The sequence below is a fragment of the Pecten maximus genome, chromosome 8, assembly GCF_902652985.1.
Source record: "Pecten maximus chromosome 8, xPecMax1.1, whole genome shotgun sequence".
Classification (NCBI taxonomy): domain Eukaryota; kingdom Metazoa; phylum Mollusca; class Bivalvia; order Pectinida; family Pectinidae; genus Pecten; species Pecten maximus.
The window spans coordinates 35,053,800-35,071,826 of NC_047022.1; the positions used below are offsets into that span (position 1 = coordinate 35,053,800).

Below are 18,027 nucleotides of genomic sequence, written 5' to 3' on the forward strand. Positions count from 1 at the left end.
TGGACAGGTGTGGTGATGAACAGGTAACTAATATAACATCACTATAAACAACAATAAACGGTATGGGAGGTACTGGACAGGTGTGGTGATGAACAGGTAACTAATATAACATCACTATAAACAACAATAAACGGTATGGGAGGTACTGGACAGGTGTGGTGATGAACAGGTAACTAATATAACATCACTATAAACAACAATAATCGGTATGGGAGGTACTGGACAGGTGTGGTGATGAACAGGTAACTAATATAACATCACTATAAACAACAATAAAGGGTCATTCATGATATGTATTTATATTTTTAAATTCCATTTTACTGGATGTTGGTTAAAACTATTAAAATTTATTGATGACCAACTCCATGTCTTATTTCAGAAGGTGGAGATCGTCAACCTGTTGAAGGATTGTGTCGGTGTCCCTGGTTATACCTTGTTAGCAGACAAACAGTTACTGACTAAAGCAGACGAGCAAATCCCAGCTGTCTTTACGCATGACAGTACAATTACCGCTATGGACATAACGGTCAATGGTCGTATCCTTGTCACTTGTAAGTTGATGTTTCACAAAGCATGATTTGCTGTCTTCTCTCCCACTGTACAATCGTACGACTCCTTTCGCGAGCAACTGTCATTATGAAGCGTTAGTCCGACTAGAACTGTTGGATTGTAATATCGATTTCAATAGTTTTAAATCGTAGTTGCTTCCCTTTAGTTATTCCTGCCTTCTCTTTATCCTCCATGGTAGCTGTAAATTCTTGGATGTTGCGAAGTTTAAAGCTCCACATTTGTGTGATAAAAGAAACGACAACATTATAATACAATCGAGCAATATATTGACAGTGTTTAGATTAGTGTATGTCCGAAAATTCACTGTAACCGATTCTTCGCTCGAAATGGATATTATCGGCTTGCCATAGAAATGCATTTGGTCTTTTATTATGATCATGTTATATGTATTTGCTTGTTTTTAAAGGAATTTGATTTCAAAATGAGACGCTGTGTAGATATTTTGCCAGTGCATTGAAAAGCTTTTCCTTATTTCAAAGTTTGAATAAATAATCTTTTTGTCCTTATTAATACAACTATTTTTTTTTTCATTTTAATTCAACAGGTGACGAAACCCATACAATCAAATTCTGGAGTTTAAGGGAGAAATCATTCATCAAAGGATTCACAGACATTGTCAAGGACATTTCCAACGTGCACTTCGTTTCCAATGATCATTTCGTTTTAGTAGAGCATAACAAGAAGAGTCTTCTGACCACTCTAGACGCTGATGGTCAGATCCATGGTCAAATTGAAGTGGACTTCTACTGTACTCTTGGCGGACCCGGTAGAAGCCTGTTACTGACGGCAAAGGGATATATGTTTAAAGTCTTCGATGCAGAGAAGTTAACATTTTTGAGAGAAAAGAAATCACCCAGGAGTACTCCTCTTGGATACGATCTAACAGGTAATATTTCATCTTATATATAAGATATATGATACTAGTCATCTTTAACAAATCATATTTGGCTTTACATGTAGTTTCATATTCTTTTTTCTGTCAACAAATCTCATTTTCTTTTAGCGAACGAGCACAAGGCCGTGATAGGACTGGGGGGTCGTACCAAGGTCAAGTTTAGTGTTATAGACCTCAAAACGATGGTCTTCACACAACAGAAAGAGTTACCCATTCGGAGCATGCGTAGAAACGAGAACAACGATGACAACGACGACAATGTTTCGTCGATGCATCTGACCCCTAGCGGTCGATATCTCGTCGTAACAATAGAAGGTGACTCGGGCTTCATCGTATACAAGATGCCGCTATTGAAGGAGCTTTATCGGATTCCAGGTAATGTAGAGTGAATGCTGAAACTAATACTGTACAAAATGTATTGAAAAAAACCTTATACGTCTTACATTGGAGAATTTAAGTAATGACGTCTTCCAAAATTCTAAAAATACGTATTTTTCGTCAAAAAGGAGTTTTGTACGTTTAGAAAATGACTGCCAATATAAATTCGTGCGCTAACACTAACATACTTTAACAAAAATGATTGCAGTATTAACATTCTAATTAGATTAAATTATTTTCATTTCAACATATTTTATTGGAAAAGAATTGGATTGAACATCAGACTTAAGCCTATATCAACATGCATTAAATTATCAGGGGATAAGTCAAAATAATATCGAATGAATCGAATGAATCCCATTATAAAACACGACCTAGATTAATTCCAGTTATCTCCGATAACCAAGCTAAATGGAAAGTTAATCCTTATATAATTGTATTTAAGTGTTGGCTAACGGTCTACATATACAGGGCTTTCTTCTCTTTTTTATATCCATTTTCAAATTTAAATGGAGAAATTATACCACCTTTCAGTATTACTACTATTTGGAAAAGTATATCATTTCAACCTGTCAACAAATCGGTTTTGAGAGTTTAACATAACGTATATGAGTATCATTAGTTACTGACGGAAAACTTAACAAAACAGGGTTTGTAAAGATGCCAATTCATGAATACCATGGGAAAGTTTTTTGGTTCATATCATGATCTTATTTGGAGATATTTATTTCCTTGTGTTATATGAATTCAGACGTGTTTGTTGGTATGGCTATAGTGTTCCGTTGTTACCACCATACATAACACTCATTTTGAGATCATCTAGTCCTACTGTCCCGGAACGTATGGTCCTACTCTCCCGGAACGTATGGTCCTACTCTCCCGGAACATCTGGTCCTACTCTCCCGGGACATCTGGTCCTACTCTTCCGGAATATCTTGTTTTAATCTTACGGAATATCTGGTCTCGCTTTCCCGGAATATCTGGTCTCACTTTCCCGGAATATCTGGTTTCACTTTCCCGGAACATCTGGTCCTACTCTTCCGGAATATCTGGTCTTACTCTCCCGGAATATCTGGTCTCACTTTCCCGGAATATCTGGTCTCACTTTCCCGGATAATCCTGGTCTTACTTTCCCGGAACATCTGGTTTTACTCCCCGGGAATATCTGGTCTTCATCCCCTGGAATGTCTAGTCTCACCTCATTCATCAACAAATATCTCCCCGCGCACGAGAGTGATAAGCATATATCAGTGTATCACAATAACGAACAATACAGATGTTATAGAGTCAGAAACGTAACGTAAGTCGATTTCATCCAACAAGACTGAAAAAACCCAGATGCTGATGATGACGTCATGGTATTATATCACATACATGAATATGCAGTCGTCTATATATATATTTATTGCATTTTTTCCAGTGAAATATAGAAATTTATCAAACTAATAAAACTGATATTTTCACTGCAGCGATGAGCAGTGAAAATATAAGTTTTGCAGTGAAAATATAAGTTTTCCGTTTTTGACCAATCAGAGTGGACCTTTGTATTCACCTCGTTGAAACTTGCCGAGTTTTCCAACCGAAGCGGAGATAGATAAATTTGTTGATTTGCTGTATTTCTGAAAGATAAATTGGTTATTTTGCTGTATTTCTGAAATTTTCAGACTAGTTTTTGACAAGATACTCACTTGACGTTAGCTATTCATGCACAGATTCTCCTATAATAGCAGAAAACGCTTAAATTGTGTTGATCAGTTATTTCAAAATGGCGCCGTCAAGTTGACGTGGAGTAACGTCACAAAGAAATGACGTCATTACTGATTCCCGCACTTTTTGACGCTATTAATTTTTCTGTTTTTAATATTGTTTTTAAGTTTATGAAATGCAATAAAAAGAAAATTGAATGGTTTCCCTTTAAATATAACATATATTTCACTTGTATGACAGAATTTCGATATTTTTCACTCGTGCTTCGCACTCGTGAAAATATCTATATTCTGTCATACTCGTGAAATATATGTTATATTAAACGGGAAACCATTCAATATCTTCTATATATATATATGATCGCTTCACTATTTCAGGTAACCAGGATGACTCAAGATGGGACTTCCATTTTGGCGCTACGGGACACTCCCTGTATTTTCTTTCTCTTGCTGAGTTCAGTCTGTACCAAATACAGACGTTGGACGTTCGTACAGGGGACTTAAACACTGTCCATTACACCACCGCCAGTCGTGTCCGTACCCACAGAGGGAACGTCATGGTTACGGGTGGGTTTGATGGTGTTGTCAAGATGTGGGACCTAGCAGGGCTCAAGATTAACAATCAGTCGGCGGTCGAGGAGAAGGGGTTCCGTATTGAGTAAGTTTGGCCCAGAGGAATGAATATCATTCACAGTATAATGTATAATCTAAGTGTCCTTCAGATGAATCGTTCCAGTTCCAACCCTTTAAATAAAGCAGAGAATACCATTGTATGAAACAATTTACTCAGATCCTACTAAAATCGGGGTTATGTCTTCAGTATTTCCCCTAAGAGAGGGTAAGCTTAGCGTAGAGTAACCCTTGGTTAGCGAAGATGGGTAGGCCCGTGCCGCAATGTTTGGCGCACTCACAATTCACTAAGGAAAGCAGTGTTTGGATCCCCGATCGGACGTGAATTTGGTCTGATGACGTGGATGTCTATGCACTTTGATTCCACCTTCATTAAGCCTTCCTAGGCATGTTTATACAGACCAGCAAGACTGATTGGTAAAGGGTTTTTTCATTATTATTATGAAAACAAATCATGAAGGTAAATAAAAGGTGGATGGAGGGGGCGACCTCACAGAAATAAGGTCATTTCCTAGGCCCTCATTTGAAGACTGGAGTAATTTGTTTTCAGTCTTTTCATTTCGCTGGTAATTGTCAGGCCACTGCATTTCGCCGTTAGAGAATTTCGGCAACAACTAGAAGTAGTATGCCAGATATTAATTGCTTGATCTTATCAAGTTTAATAGAGAAACTTGTGTCAGTAGAGAACTTATAATCAGATAACTGATGATATCGCTGGTTTTGTATTATAGAAATCTTAGACAGCTCCATGACAGTAGATACGCCATCAGCTTATCCTCACTGGAGAAAAAGGGGCTACAACTCTTGCAGGTCTACGACATAGCGGAGAAGAAGGTGGTCCGTCAGGCATTCGTGGTAGGTATACTGTAGGTAAATAGGTAGACTTTCAATCTGCCTCACTGTGGGTCATATTGATAAGAAAACCATTTTCGGGACAGTGTTTTCACGGGGAAAAGGTAATACAATTAAAAACTACGCATCAGTTAATATATGCTGCTGCACACTTCTAATATCAATTCCCAATCGATCCCCGATCACACCGAAATAAGTAGATAAAACAGCTTGTGAAACATACACAGTCCGTCCCCTTAAATAATTCACAAAAATCAATGAACAATGCAACAATTAAAGGAACACTTATGAATATGAGTTGCGTGGAAGTGTCAGCAGATGTGGTGTCTGCTCTGTGTGAACGTGACACCGGATGTGATGTCTGCTCTATGTGAACGTGACACCGGATGTGATGTCTGCTCTATGTGAACGTGACACCGGATGTTGTGTCTGCTCTGTGTGAACGTGACACCGGATGTTGTGTCTGCTCTGTGTGAACGTGACACCGGATGTGATGTCTACTCTATGTGAACGTGACACCGGATGTGATGTCTGCTCTGTGTGAACGTGACACCAGATGTGTTGTCTGTTCTGTGTGAACGTGACATCAGATGTGGTATCTGCTCTGTGTGAACGTGACACCAGATGTGATGTCTGCTCTGTGTGAACGTGACACCAGATGTGATGTCTGCTCTGTGTGAACGTGACACCCGATGTGATGTCTGTTCTGTGTGAACGTGACACCGGATGTGATGTCTGTTCTGTGTGAACGTGACACCGGATGTGATGTCTGCTCTGTGTGAACGTGACACCAGATGTGATGTCTGCTCTGTGTGAACGTGACACCGGATGTGATGTCTGTTCTGTGTGAACGTGACACCAGATGTGGTATCTGTTCTGTGTGAACGTGACACCGGATGTGATGTCTGTTCTGTGTGAACGTGACACCAGATGTGATGTCTGTTCTGTGTGAACGTGACACCGGATGTGGTATCTGTTCTGTGTGAACGTGACACCAGATGTGATGTCTGTTCTGTGTGAACGTGACACCGGATGTGATGTCTGCTCTATGTGAACGTGACACCGGATGTGATGTCTGTTCTGTGTGAACGTGACACCAGATGTGGTATCTGCTCTGTGTGAACGTGACACCAGATGTGATGTCTGTTCTGTGTGAACGTGACACCAGATGTGGTATCTGCTCTGTGTGAACGTGACACCAGATGTGGTATCTGCTCTGTGTGAACGTGACACCAGATGTGATGTCTGTTCTGTGTGAACGTGACATCAGATGTGATGTCTGCTCTGTGTGAACGTGACACCAGATGTGATGTCTGCTCTGTGTGAACGTGACACCAGATGTGATGTCTGCTCTGTGTGAACGTGACATCAGATGTGGTATCTGCTCTGTGTGAACGTGACACCAGATGTGATGTCTGTTCTGTGTGAACGTGACATCAGATGTGGTATCTGCTCTGTGTGAACGTGACACCAGATGTGATGTCTGCTCTGTGTGAACGTGACACCGGATGTGGTATCTGTTCTGTGTGAACGTGACACCAGATGTGATGTCTGTTCTGTGTGAACGTGACACCCGATGTGGTGTCTGCTCTGTGTGAACGTGACACCAGATGTGATGTCTGTTCTGTGTGAACGTGACACCGGATGTGATGTCTGCTCTGTGTGAACGTGACACCAGATGTGATGTCTGCTCTGTGTGAACGTGACACCCGATGTGATGTCTGTTCTGTGTGAACGTGACACCCGATGTGGTGTCTGCTCTGTGTGAACGTGACACCAGATGTGATGTCTGCTCTGTGTGAACGTGACACCAGATGTGATGTCTGTTCTGTGTGAACGTGACACCAGATGTGGTATCTGCTCTGTGTGAACGTGACACCAGATGTGATGTCTGCTCTGTGTGAACGTGACACCAGATGTGATGTCTGCTGTGAACGTTTCATCACATGTAGTGCCTGCCCTGTTGTATGATCATGATAACCTGTTTTTGTTTTACTCAAAAGCTTCTATTCATTCATTCATTCTATTCATCACCGTCCTAAAGTGCTCTATTTGAGTACATAGAATGAGTGTATATTTGTTATTTCTGTTATACACATTTACAATATTAGTCCAGAACCTGTCCTTCTAAGATGTCTTATAGACAGTACATCAACTAATGCATTGTTCATATATAGTTTTCTATTTTTGAAAATTATCAAATCTCTGTCGCAATGCATTGCTAAAACGACACAGTGAATAACTGGACAAAATAACACGCCTATGGACTAATTCAAAGCAGATATAGGGTCGATAGAAATATTTGCGTTTGAATTCAGTTAACATAAAGAGAGGTTATGACTGCTAACAGTTAACATATAGAGAAGCTATGACTGCAGGCAATTAACATAACGAGAGGTTATGAATCCAGACAATTAACATAACGCGATGTTACGACTACAGACATTTAACATATAGAGAGGTTAGGACTGCTGAAATTAACATATAGAGAGGTTAAGACTGCTGAAATTAACATATAGAGAGGTTAGGACTGCTGAAATTAACATATAGAGAGGTTAGGACTGCTGAAATTAACATATAGAGAGGTTAAGACTGCTGAAATTAACATATAGAGAGGTTAAGACTGCTGAAATTAACATATAGAGAGGTTAAGACTGCTGAAATTAACATATAGAGAGGTTAGGACTGCTGAAATTAACATATAGAGAGGTTAAGACTGCTGAAATTAACATATAGAGAGGTTACGACTGAGGACAAGTAACATATAGAGAGGTTATGACTACAGACAATTAACATATAGAGAGGTTACGATCGCAGACATGTTACATATAGAGAGGTTACGACTACAGATAATTAACATATAGAGAGGTTACGACTGATGACAAGTAACATATAGAGAGGTTAGGACTGATGACTATAAACATATAGAGAGGTTACGTCTGAGGACTATAAACATATAGAGAGGTTATGACTGAGGACTATAAACATATAGAGAGGTTATGACTGATGACAATTAACATATAGAGAGGTTACGACTGCAGACAATTAACATATAGAGAGGTTACGACTACAGATAATTAACATATAGAGAGGTTACGACTGCAGACAATTAACATATAGAGAGGTTATGACTGCAGACAATTAACATATAGAGAGGTTATGACTGCTGACAATTAACATATAGAGAGGTTACGACTGCAGACAATTAACATATAGAGAGGTTACGACTACAGATAATTAACATATAGAGAGGTTAGGACTGATGACTATAAACATATAGAGAGGTTACGACTGAGGACTATAAACATATAGAGAGGTTACGACTGATGACTATAAACATATAGAGAGGTTACGACTGATGACTATAAACATATAGAGAGGTTACGACTGATGACAATTAACATATAGATAGGTTACGACTGATGACAATTAACATATAGAGAGGTTATGACTGCAGACAAGTAACATATAGAGAGGTTATGACTGATGACAATTAACATATAGAGAGGTTACGACTGAGGACTATAAACATATAGAGAGGTTACGACTGCAGACAATTAACATATAGAGAGGTTACGACTGATGACTATAAACATATAGAGAGGTTACGACTGAGGACTATAAACATATAGAGAGGTTACGACTGATGACAATTAACATATAGAGAGGTTATGACTGATGACTATAAACATATAGAGAGGTTACGACTGAGGACTATAAACATATAGAGAGGTTATGACTGCAGACAATTAACATATAGAGAGGTTATGACTGATGACTATAAACATATAGAGAGGTTATGACTGATGACTATAAACATATAGAGAGGTTACGACTGATGACTATAAACATATAGAGAGGTTACGACTGATGACAAGTAACATATAGAGAGGTTATGACTGAGGACTATAAACATATAGAGAGGTTACGTCTGCTGACAAGTAACATATAGAGAGGTTACGTCTGCTGACAAGTAACATATAGAGAGGTTACGACTGATGACAATTAACATATAGAGAGGTTATGACTGCAGACATTAACATATAGAGAGGTTCTGACTGATGACATTAACATATAGAGAGGTTACGACTGCAGACAAGTAACATATAGAGAGGTTACGACTACAGTTAACATATAGAGAAGCTATGACTGCAGGCAATTAACATAACGAGAGGTTATGAATCCAGACAATTAACATAACGCGATGTAACGACTACAGACATTTAACATATAGAGAGGTTAAGACTGCTGAAATTAACATATAGAGAGGTTACGACTGATGACTATGAACATATAGAGAGGTTCTGACTGAGGACTATAAACATATAGAGAGGTTACGACTACAGATAATTAACATATAGAGAGGTTACGACTGATGACAAGTAACATATAGAGAGGTTACGACTGCAGACAATTAACATATAGAGAGGTTCTGACTGAGGACTATAAACATATAGAGAGGTTACGACTGCAGACAAGTAACATATAGAGAGGTTACGACTGATGACTATAAACATATAGAGAGGTTACGACTGATGACTATAAACATATAGAGAGGTTACGTCTGCTGACAAGTAACATATAAATAGGTTATGACTGAGGACTATACACATATATATATAGGTTACTACTGATGTCGTTTGGCTGACATGGTGCAGATTACAGGTAATGTTATCTCCATGGCAACAAATGTAAGGATTTTTTCAGGGTAAGGAGGACACGTTGATAGAATGTTGTTTAGACCATCACGCTGTCATGGAAACTAAGGACAAGAATATAAGGAAACTGAAGATGGTGAACCTTGACACTATGACCGTGACCTTTGTATTCCAAGGTCGTCTAAACAATCGAATATCGGGGGTTCACGTTCTTCACGACAGAAACGGTTTGTAAATCTTTTCTTTCACAACTTTATTGATTTAAAATAGGAACTGTTCACGAGTATTTGCAAAAATAATAAGGCTTTCAACTAATATGATATGAGCAGGTAAGATATTCAGAGGAGAGGATATAACCTATTTTAGAACTGCTTGTTTGTGATCACTTGATTTACTGTCAATTTATGTGAAATATTATACAAAAAGAGTTTTGTAATTAAAGTCATATAAAGCTGTTATTCGTTAACAATAAACTAGCAATTCTACTATGCTTCTATGTGTCTAGTAATTGCGTTAAGGACGATAATCGTGTACAGATAGATTATAACTGCGTCACCATGATTATGGTAAAGTAATACAAAGGCTATATCATAAGATACTCTATCCACTAGGTACTGGTCGTAGGCGACTAATAGTGACATCCGCCTGTAAAGTTGGAGTTAACGTCTGTATCATCTGATCACATTAAAGATAATCTACAACAATTATAGATCTTTATCTTTTCCTCTCTTTCGTCGTGTGATACCGTCCTCATATGACCCTGACCAAACAAACAATATATAATTCCAGTTACAGGTTCTGAAGACAGTTGGCCTAGCTAACTCAATTAATCCTACCTATTCACAATTGTGTCGGTGGACCCTCACAGTTGGCCTAGCTAACTCAATTAATCCTACCTATTCACCCAATCTGTGGTGTCGGTGGACACTCACAGTTGGCCTAGCTAACTCAATTAACCCTACCTATTCACACAATCTGTGGTGTCGGTGGACACTCACAGTTGGCCTAGCTAACTCAATTAACCCTACCTATTCACACAATCTGTGGTGTCGGTGGACCCTCACAGTTGGCCTAGCTAACTCAATTAACCCTACCTATTCACACAATCTGTGGTGTCGGTGGACCCTCACAGTTGGCCTAGCTAACTCAATTAATCCTACCTATTCACACAATATGTTGTGTCGGTGGACCCTCACTTACTCTCACCTACAGAACGTAAATTTTTCCGGTTATTATTGTGTCGGTTGCGCCATACTTTTATTATTTTATATCATTACAATTTGTGAATATGGTGCTAATGCATGTTGTTTTACACTTCTTCATTATCTTATCTTTATCCCATGACACGCCATCTCAATAGATGATGTCATTTTCTAATGACGTTGTCAATTTTGTAGAGGTGCTGGCTTTGTCTCAAGGTCGACGGTCGCTGAAGACGTATGACCTGAACAATGGGAAAACAAAGGCGATCCTCAAACCCCCTGAGGATATAGATTGGGCCCAATTCACACAAATGGTTCGTCTAACTTTGTTTTTGAACACTTTTGTTTATTTTTGTTCGGATATTATTAGCTTTTTTTTCTTCTTATATCGTTTTGTTCTGATTTTGTTTGTTTTTTGTTTGTTTTGTAATATGAGAAATATAATAAAACTTGAAAACATGTGAAATAAATTTGAAAACTTCGGAAAGGAAGTTCAATATACCGTCCTCCATGATGAACATCCCAGATTAAATCAATGAAAAGTTTTCTGTATTTGTGTACTGTTAATTATTCAAAGAAACAAATTAAATAACTAATCCTAATCTGATTTCAGTGCTGGATGTACTGTCATGCACTGGTTAAAAAATAAAGGTGATTTTACTGCACCATACAATAACATGTCCATGTTTTATATTCTGTTGTTAAACAGGCAAACACAAAGGGATATTCTAAGGCGACAATGGAAGAGATATGTTTTGTTTCTGCTTTAGTTTGTATTTATTCCGCGTGGCTAGCTATAGTTTTCTATTCAATAGATAAATTGGATTATCTTTTTTGTTTTTAAATCTTGATATTTTAAATTAACAACCATCTTTCTTATATCAGATATGTTACAGTGATAACATAGTCGTAGCAAGCATGACATCAACAGGTATCGTAGTATTTGATTTGGTGACGTCCTCCATGAAGTGTATATACACTTCGGAATTGGAGATTTCAGACGAGGATGCTACTGCCGGAAGTTGGACACGGATCAGCAAAGGCGCTAAATTCATTGCTATCCGGTGTGAACGGAAATTGCCTGCTCTCCTCAAAGAGTCCGGCCTTGAAATGACGGCTTATCTGATCCATATTTGGGACATTGAGAATTGTAAGTTGACAATGTTGGGATGAATACCTATTGTTGGATTCTCCAATTCCCATAGCCGTGTTGTAGTTCTCCCATAGCCGTGTTGTAGTTCTCCTGTTACGCCTTTCTCGGAGGATTGTTTTCTAGAATTGAAAGTATGATAAACATGTATATTAATGCAAACAACATTGATCCTTCTTATTTCGATACATACATAACAATGTATATGTAATTATTATGTAGTTATCTGGTCGTTATTGCCATGACAACCTGGGTGTAATTTATCATTTTTCCGCACCAACAGATGAAAAATGGTCGCATAGCAAAATACACCAGATTGCTATTAATGAAAAGATTGTACAAAAGTAACTCGAATCAGCTGTTCTATATCCTTATATATGAACAACGCATCGCCCTGCCATTAAAAACGCTTATTTCAATCAGTCATTGAAAATGGAAATAGAAACACGTTTCCAGATAGATATGACACCGTTTTACAACATCATTACAATCATTAAATTAACCAATCTATTAATCGGTCTATCACCATACCCCATTACATCTTAAACAGGAAAATACAACGGTTACATGTTACACAGGGAAATACAACGGTTATATGTTACACAGGGAAATACAACGGTTATATGTTACACAGGGAAATACAACGGTTATATGTTACACAGGGAAATACAACGGTTATATGATACAAAGGGAAATACAACGGTTACATGTTACACAGGGAAATACAACGGTTATATCTTACACAGGGAAATACAACGGTTATGTGTTACACAGGGAAATACAACGGTTATGTGTTACACAGGGAAATACAACGATTATATGTTACACAGGGAAATATAACGGTTATATGTTACACAGGGAAATACAACGGTTATATGTTACACAGGGAAATACAACGGTTATATGTTACACAGGGAAATACAACGGTTATATGTTACACAGGGAAATACAACGGTTATATATCACACAGGGAAATACAACGGTTATATCTCACACAGGGAAATACAACGGTTATATGTTACACAGGGAAATACAACGGTTATATGTTACACATGGAAATACAACGGTTATATGTTACACAGGGAAATACAACGGTTATATGTTACACAGGGAAATACAACGGTTATATGTTACACAGGGAAATACAACGGTTATATGTTACACAGGGAAATACAACGGTTATATCTCACACAGGGAAATACAACGGTTATATGTTACACAGGGAAATACAACGGTTATATCTCACACAGGGAAATATAACGGTTATATGTTACACAGGGAAATACAACGGTTATATGTTACACAGGGAAATACAACGGTTATATCTCACACAGGGAAATACAACGGTTATATGTTACACAGGGAAATACAGCGGTTATATCTTACACAGAGAAATACAACGGTTATATGTTACACAGGGAAATACAACGGTTATATCTTCGAAGAGCCAATGCATTACGAGATTATGTCTCGTCTCGACGAGAAAGCCGAGTTCTTTTCTGACTTCCTGTTCCTGGACGATCTTAGAATTGCCACCATCTTCGACCAACACAAAGGGGAGATACTGATCTGGGATTCGAATAAAAGTACGTGATGTTTTTTTCCCTCTTCAGTGGAAGTATCATCGGTTGATAAATGCGGTATCCCAGAAAACAATATTTCATCGACCTGATTAATATTTACTCTATGTATCTTTTTTTTTGCGATAAATACTTTTTGTTTTGTTAAGGAAATGGAATTTTGATAAATAATAAGTGTTGTTAACGTTAAAAATGACGTCATATTCTGTCCGTTTAGATGAGTGTCTGGAGCGATTGTCCAGCAGTATCACTCCGGACGCTGACCTGTTTACTAATGACGTCAGTCCATACCTGTTGGTATACAACTTGGCCAATCTAGAAATCTGGGAAAAGTCCAATTTAAAGTGTTTAGCCAGTATGACGACAGACTATGACGTATGTATTAGCCACACTGTTTCCCGCCTAATGTAAAGTAATATAACGTTTTGTATATCAACATGTTTCCCAAAACATCATTATAATCTTACCGATAGCACGATAGGGTATCACGTTATATATGTATATTTGGTAGGAAGCTAGGATTTAATCGTAACGGCGCATATCAAAAGAAAACAAGTTTATTTAAGGTATTAAATTCCATTGTTGTTATGTTGAGCCTAATTGTGAAACAGAAAAAAACCCAGACACAATGCACTGATCTCGATTGATGCATTCCACAGACAAACTTGCAATTTGCTATACTTCTGTGAGGAATCGACAACTCATCAATGTTTAAAATCCACCGTTTACTGGGAAATATATATGGACAGATTTCCTTAAATAGCCCTGTGTTGTGTACTCCAAATAGGCTCTGCTATTATAGAAATGTTCACTACTAAATGCGTACTACATGATTTGCAGTCGTTGGTAGTCTGTCCAGTGGAAAAATGACGTTGGACACTGTAACAACACCATACTCCTTACATGTCCTTAAGTCATACAGCAGGCAGAATTAGATGTCATCAACTAAGTGCGACACCTAAACACCTGAATTGTGTTGGCATTGCTACTCAATTCAACACAAGACATGCTACCAAAAAAATCCACCTAAATTGTGTTTCAATATTAATTTTTGCGTGAATCCTAGAACTGACTTACATTTTCCAATTGATGTTCTACCTTTGCAAATACAAACTATAGAATGTATGACTTGTGACTTTTTATACTTATAGGTCCACTTTTCTGAGTTAGCTAAAGATGGACTGAGTGTCCTAGGCTGTAAGGAAGTGCCCGTCGAGATTATACACTGGACTTTACAGAAGGGAGGCAACCCGGTCTATGACATGAGCAAAAAACCGATCCTCTTCGAAGGAGTCCGTAAGTTTAACCCCCTTACTTACCGTCCGAATTTCTTAAGATTAGATTTCTTTCTCGTACAGGATGGAAATCCTCCTTACCGGACTGCAAACATGAGTTATGCTATATGGTTACGGACCATTGAATGTTAGATGTAGAATATTTGTTGGTTTAGGGAGTTTCTAGTAAAGCGGACCCCAGAAATTGGAATTCATAACAAATCACTACGTGTACAGTGTCACGTATACGGCAAGTGTTGCTATGGACAACGCTTTCATTGTCGCTTCGATTTGAAGCACTCGATAAAAGAACAAAGCAAAGCTAACTTCTAAAGCTGAAAATCGTCTCAATTGCTTTGTGTCATCGGGACGCCTTTGGTATATTTTTCTATATAAATAGTGTATCGGGACGCCATTGATACATTTCTCTATATAAATAGTGTATCGGGACGCCATTGGTACATTTCTCTATATAAATAGTGTATCGGGACGCCATTGATACATTTCTCTATATAAATAGTGTATCGGGACGCCATTGGTACATTTCTCTATATAAATAGTGTATCGGGAAGCCGTTGGTACTTTTCTCTATAGAAATAGTGTATCGGGACGCCATTGGTACATTTATCTATATAAATAGTGTATCGGGACGCCATTGATACATTGCCCTATATAAATAGTGTATCGGGATGCCATTGGTACATTTCTCTATATAAATAGTGTATCGGGACGACATTGGTACATTTCTCTATATAAATAGTGTATCGGGACGCCATTGATACATTTCTATATATAAATAGTGTATCGGGACGCCATTGGTACATTTTTCTATATAAATAGTGTATCGGGTCGCCGTCGGTCCATTTCTCTATATAAATAGTGTATCGGGACGCCATTGGTACATTTTTCTATATAAATAGTGTATCGGGTCGCCGTCGGTCCATTTCTCTATATAAATAGTGTATCGGGACGCCATTGGTACATTTCTCTATATAAATAGTGTATCGGGAAGCCGTTGATACATTGCCCTATATAAATAGTGTATCGGGATGCTATTGGTACATTTCTCTATATAAATAGTGTATCGGGACGACATTGGTACATTTCTCTATATAAATAGTGTATCGGGACGCCATTGATACATTTCTATATATAAATAGTGTATCGGGACGCCATTGGTACATTTTTCTATATAAATAGTGTATCGGGTCGCCGTCGGTCCATTTCCCTATATAAATAGTGTATCGGGACGCCATTGGTACATTTCTCTATATAAATAGTGTATCGGGACGCCATTGGTACATTTCTCTATATAAATAGTGTATCGGAACGCCATTGGTACATTTTTCTATATAAATAGTGTATCGGAACGCCATTGGTACATTTCTCTATATAAAGTAGTATCGGGTCGCCGTCGTCCATTTCTCTATATAAATAGTGTATCGGGACGCCATTGGTACATTTCTCTATATAAATAGTGTATCGGGACGCCATTGGTACATTTCTCTATATAAATAGTGTATCGGAACGCCATTGGTACATTTTCTATATAAATAGTGTATCGGGACGCCATTAGTACATTTCTCTATATAAATAGTGTATCGGGACGCCATTGGTACATTTCTCTATATAAATAGTGTATCGGGACGCCATTGGTACATTTCTCTATATAAATAGTGTATCGGGACGCCATTCGTACATTTCTCTATATAAATAGTGTATCGGGACGTCATTGGTACATTTTTCTATATAAATAGTGTATCGGGACGCCATTGATACATTGCCCTATATAAATAGTGTATCGGGACGCCATTGGTACATTTTTCTATAAATAGTGTATCGGGAAGCCATTCGTGCATTTTTCTATATAAATAGTGTATCGGGACGCCATTGGTACATTTCTCTATATAAATAGTATATCGGGACGCCATTGGTACATTTCTCTATATAAATAGTATATCGGGACGCCATTGGTACATTTCTCTATATAAATAGTATATCGGGACGCCATTGGTACATTTTTTCTATATAAATAGTGTATCGGGACGACATTGGCACATTTCTCTATATAAAAAGTATACATAGTCTTTTGGATTTTTCAGGAAATGATTTGAAGTTAAACCTCTCTGTTGACGATGACGGCGATTCTGTGGCCAGTGACATAGACTTCGATATTGACGATTCTAGCGACGATGATAAAGATACTGACGTCGATGAGGAAAACCTAGATGAGGTGGACGATCTGTTCAACAGGTCGTCAAATACTCCTCTGACTGACGATGCCAAGTTGAAAGCGATGAGAACAGTTTCTGGTCGAAACGTTAACGAAAACAGGGTTTTACATCTGACCGATGACGACAAAGAAGAAAAACTGTACAATTTCCAGAATAAAGTCTTATCCGAAGAGGCTTTCAAAGAAACTTCGACCGCGGTCAAACAAAAAGGTGATTCTAATTCAGTCGATGACGGCAACGACAAAAAACAGACGATGGAAAATGAGAAAGACGGGAAAAGAAAATTGAGACAGAGTTCTTCCTCACCCGTACCTTCATTAGAAACCTATGATTATGGTGACGCGTCAGACACGTCAGATTTCTGAGACAATCCTTACTTTTAGGTCTCTCTAATCACCTGTCAAACGTTTAGATATTTAAAACATTATATAATTATATATTCTTACGTAAATTATATCAGCTATACTCATGATTTACCTCGCAAAACTTATGATAACAATGTAACCAGATTTACGGCTCTGTATTTATGTTTAAAGCTCTCATACAAACAAAACTGGACGTATATGAGGATATATCCTGTGACTTGTACACTGAATCAACATCGCGATATTGACATTTTTATTTAGTGGAGGATTGGACGTTATTAGTCCCCTGCCGTTTGAAAAACGGGGGGGACTATAGGTTTACCCTCTGTCTGTCTGTCTGTCTGTCTGTCTGTCTGTCTGTCTGTCTGTCTGTCTGTCCGTCCGTCCGTCCGTCCCTCCGTCCGTCCGTCCGTCCGTCCGTCCGTCACGCAATAGTTGTCCGGACAACTCCTTCTAAAGTGCTACTCCGATTTTAATGAAACTTGGTATACATGATCAGTATAACATGTAGTTGTGCATCCCACATTTTTTTT

At 38.2% G+C, this 18,027-nt stretch overlaps 1 protein-coding gene across 1 annotated transcript in view; it reads left to right on the forward strand.

Annotated features, from left to right (window-relative positions):
* The window catches only part of LOC117332285 (NACHT and WD repeat domain-containing protein 2-like), a 32,447-nt gene extending 14,679 nt beyond the window's left edge, over nucleotides 1-17,768 (forward strand). The window contains exons 17-28 of the mRNA XM_033891171.1: nucleotides 380-551; nucleotides 1,115-1,456; nucleotides 1,574-1,840; nucleotides 3,928-4,207; nucleotides 4,911-5,034; nucleotides 9,739-9,916; nucleotides 11,087-11,205; nucleotides 11,777-12,041; nucleotides 13,460-13,627; nucleotides 13,839-13,996; nucleotides 14,773-14,917; nucleotides 16,998-17,768. Of these exons, the coding sequence (XP_033747062.1) occupies nucleotides 380-551; nucleotides 1,115-1,456; nucleotides 1,574-1,840; nucleotides 3,928-4,207; nucleotides 4,911-5,034; nucleotides 9,739-9,916; nucleotides 11,087-11,205; nucleotides 11,777-12,041; nucleotides 13,460-13,627; nucleotides 13,839-13,996; nucleotides 14,773-14,917; nucleotides 16,998-17,494 (2,715 nt within the window). The 3' untranslated portion in view covers nucleotides 17,495-17,768. The remainder of the gene's footprint in view (nucleotides 1-379; nucleotides 552-1,114; nucleotides 1,457-1,573; nucleotides 1,841-3,927; nucleotides 4,208-4,910; nucleotides 5,035-9,738; nucleotides 9,917-11,086; nucleotides 11,206-11,776; nucleotides 12,042-13,459; nucleotides 13,628-13,838; nucleotides 13,997-14,772; nucleotides 14,918-16,997) is intronic.
* The last annotated feature ends 259 nt before the right edge of the window (nucleotides 17,769-18,027 follow it).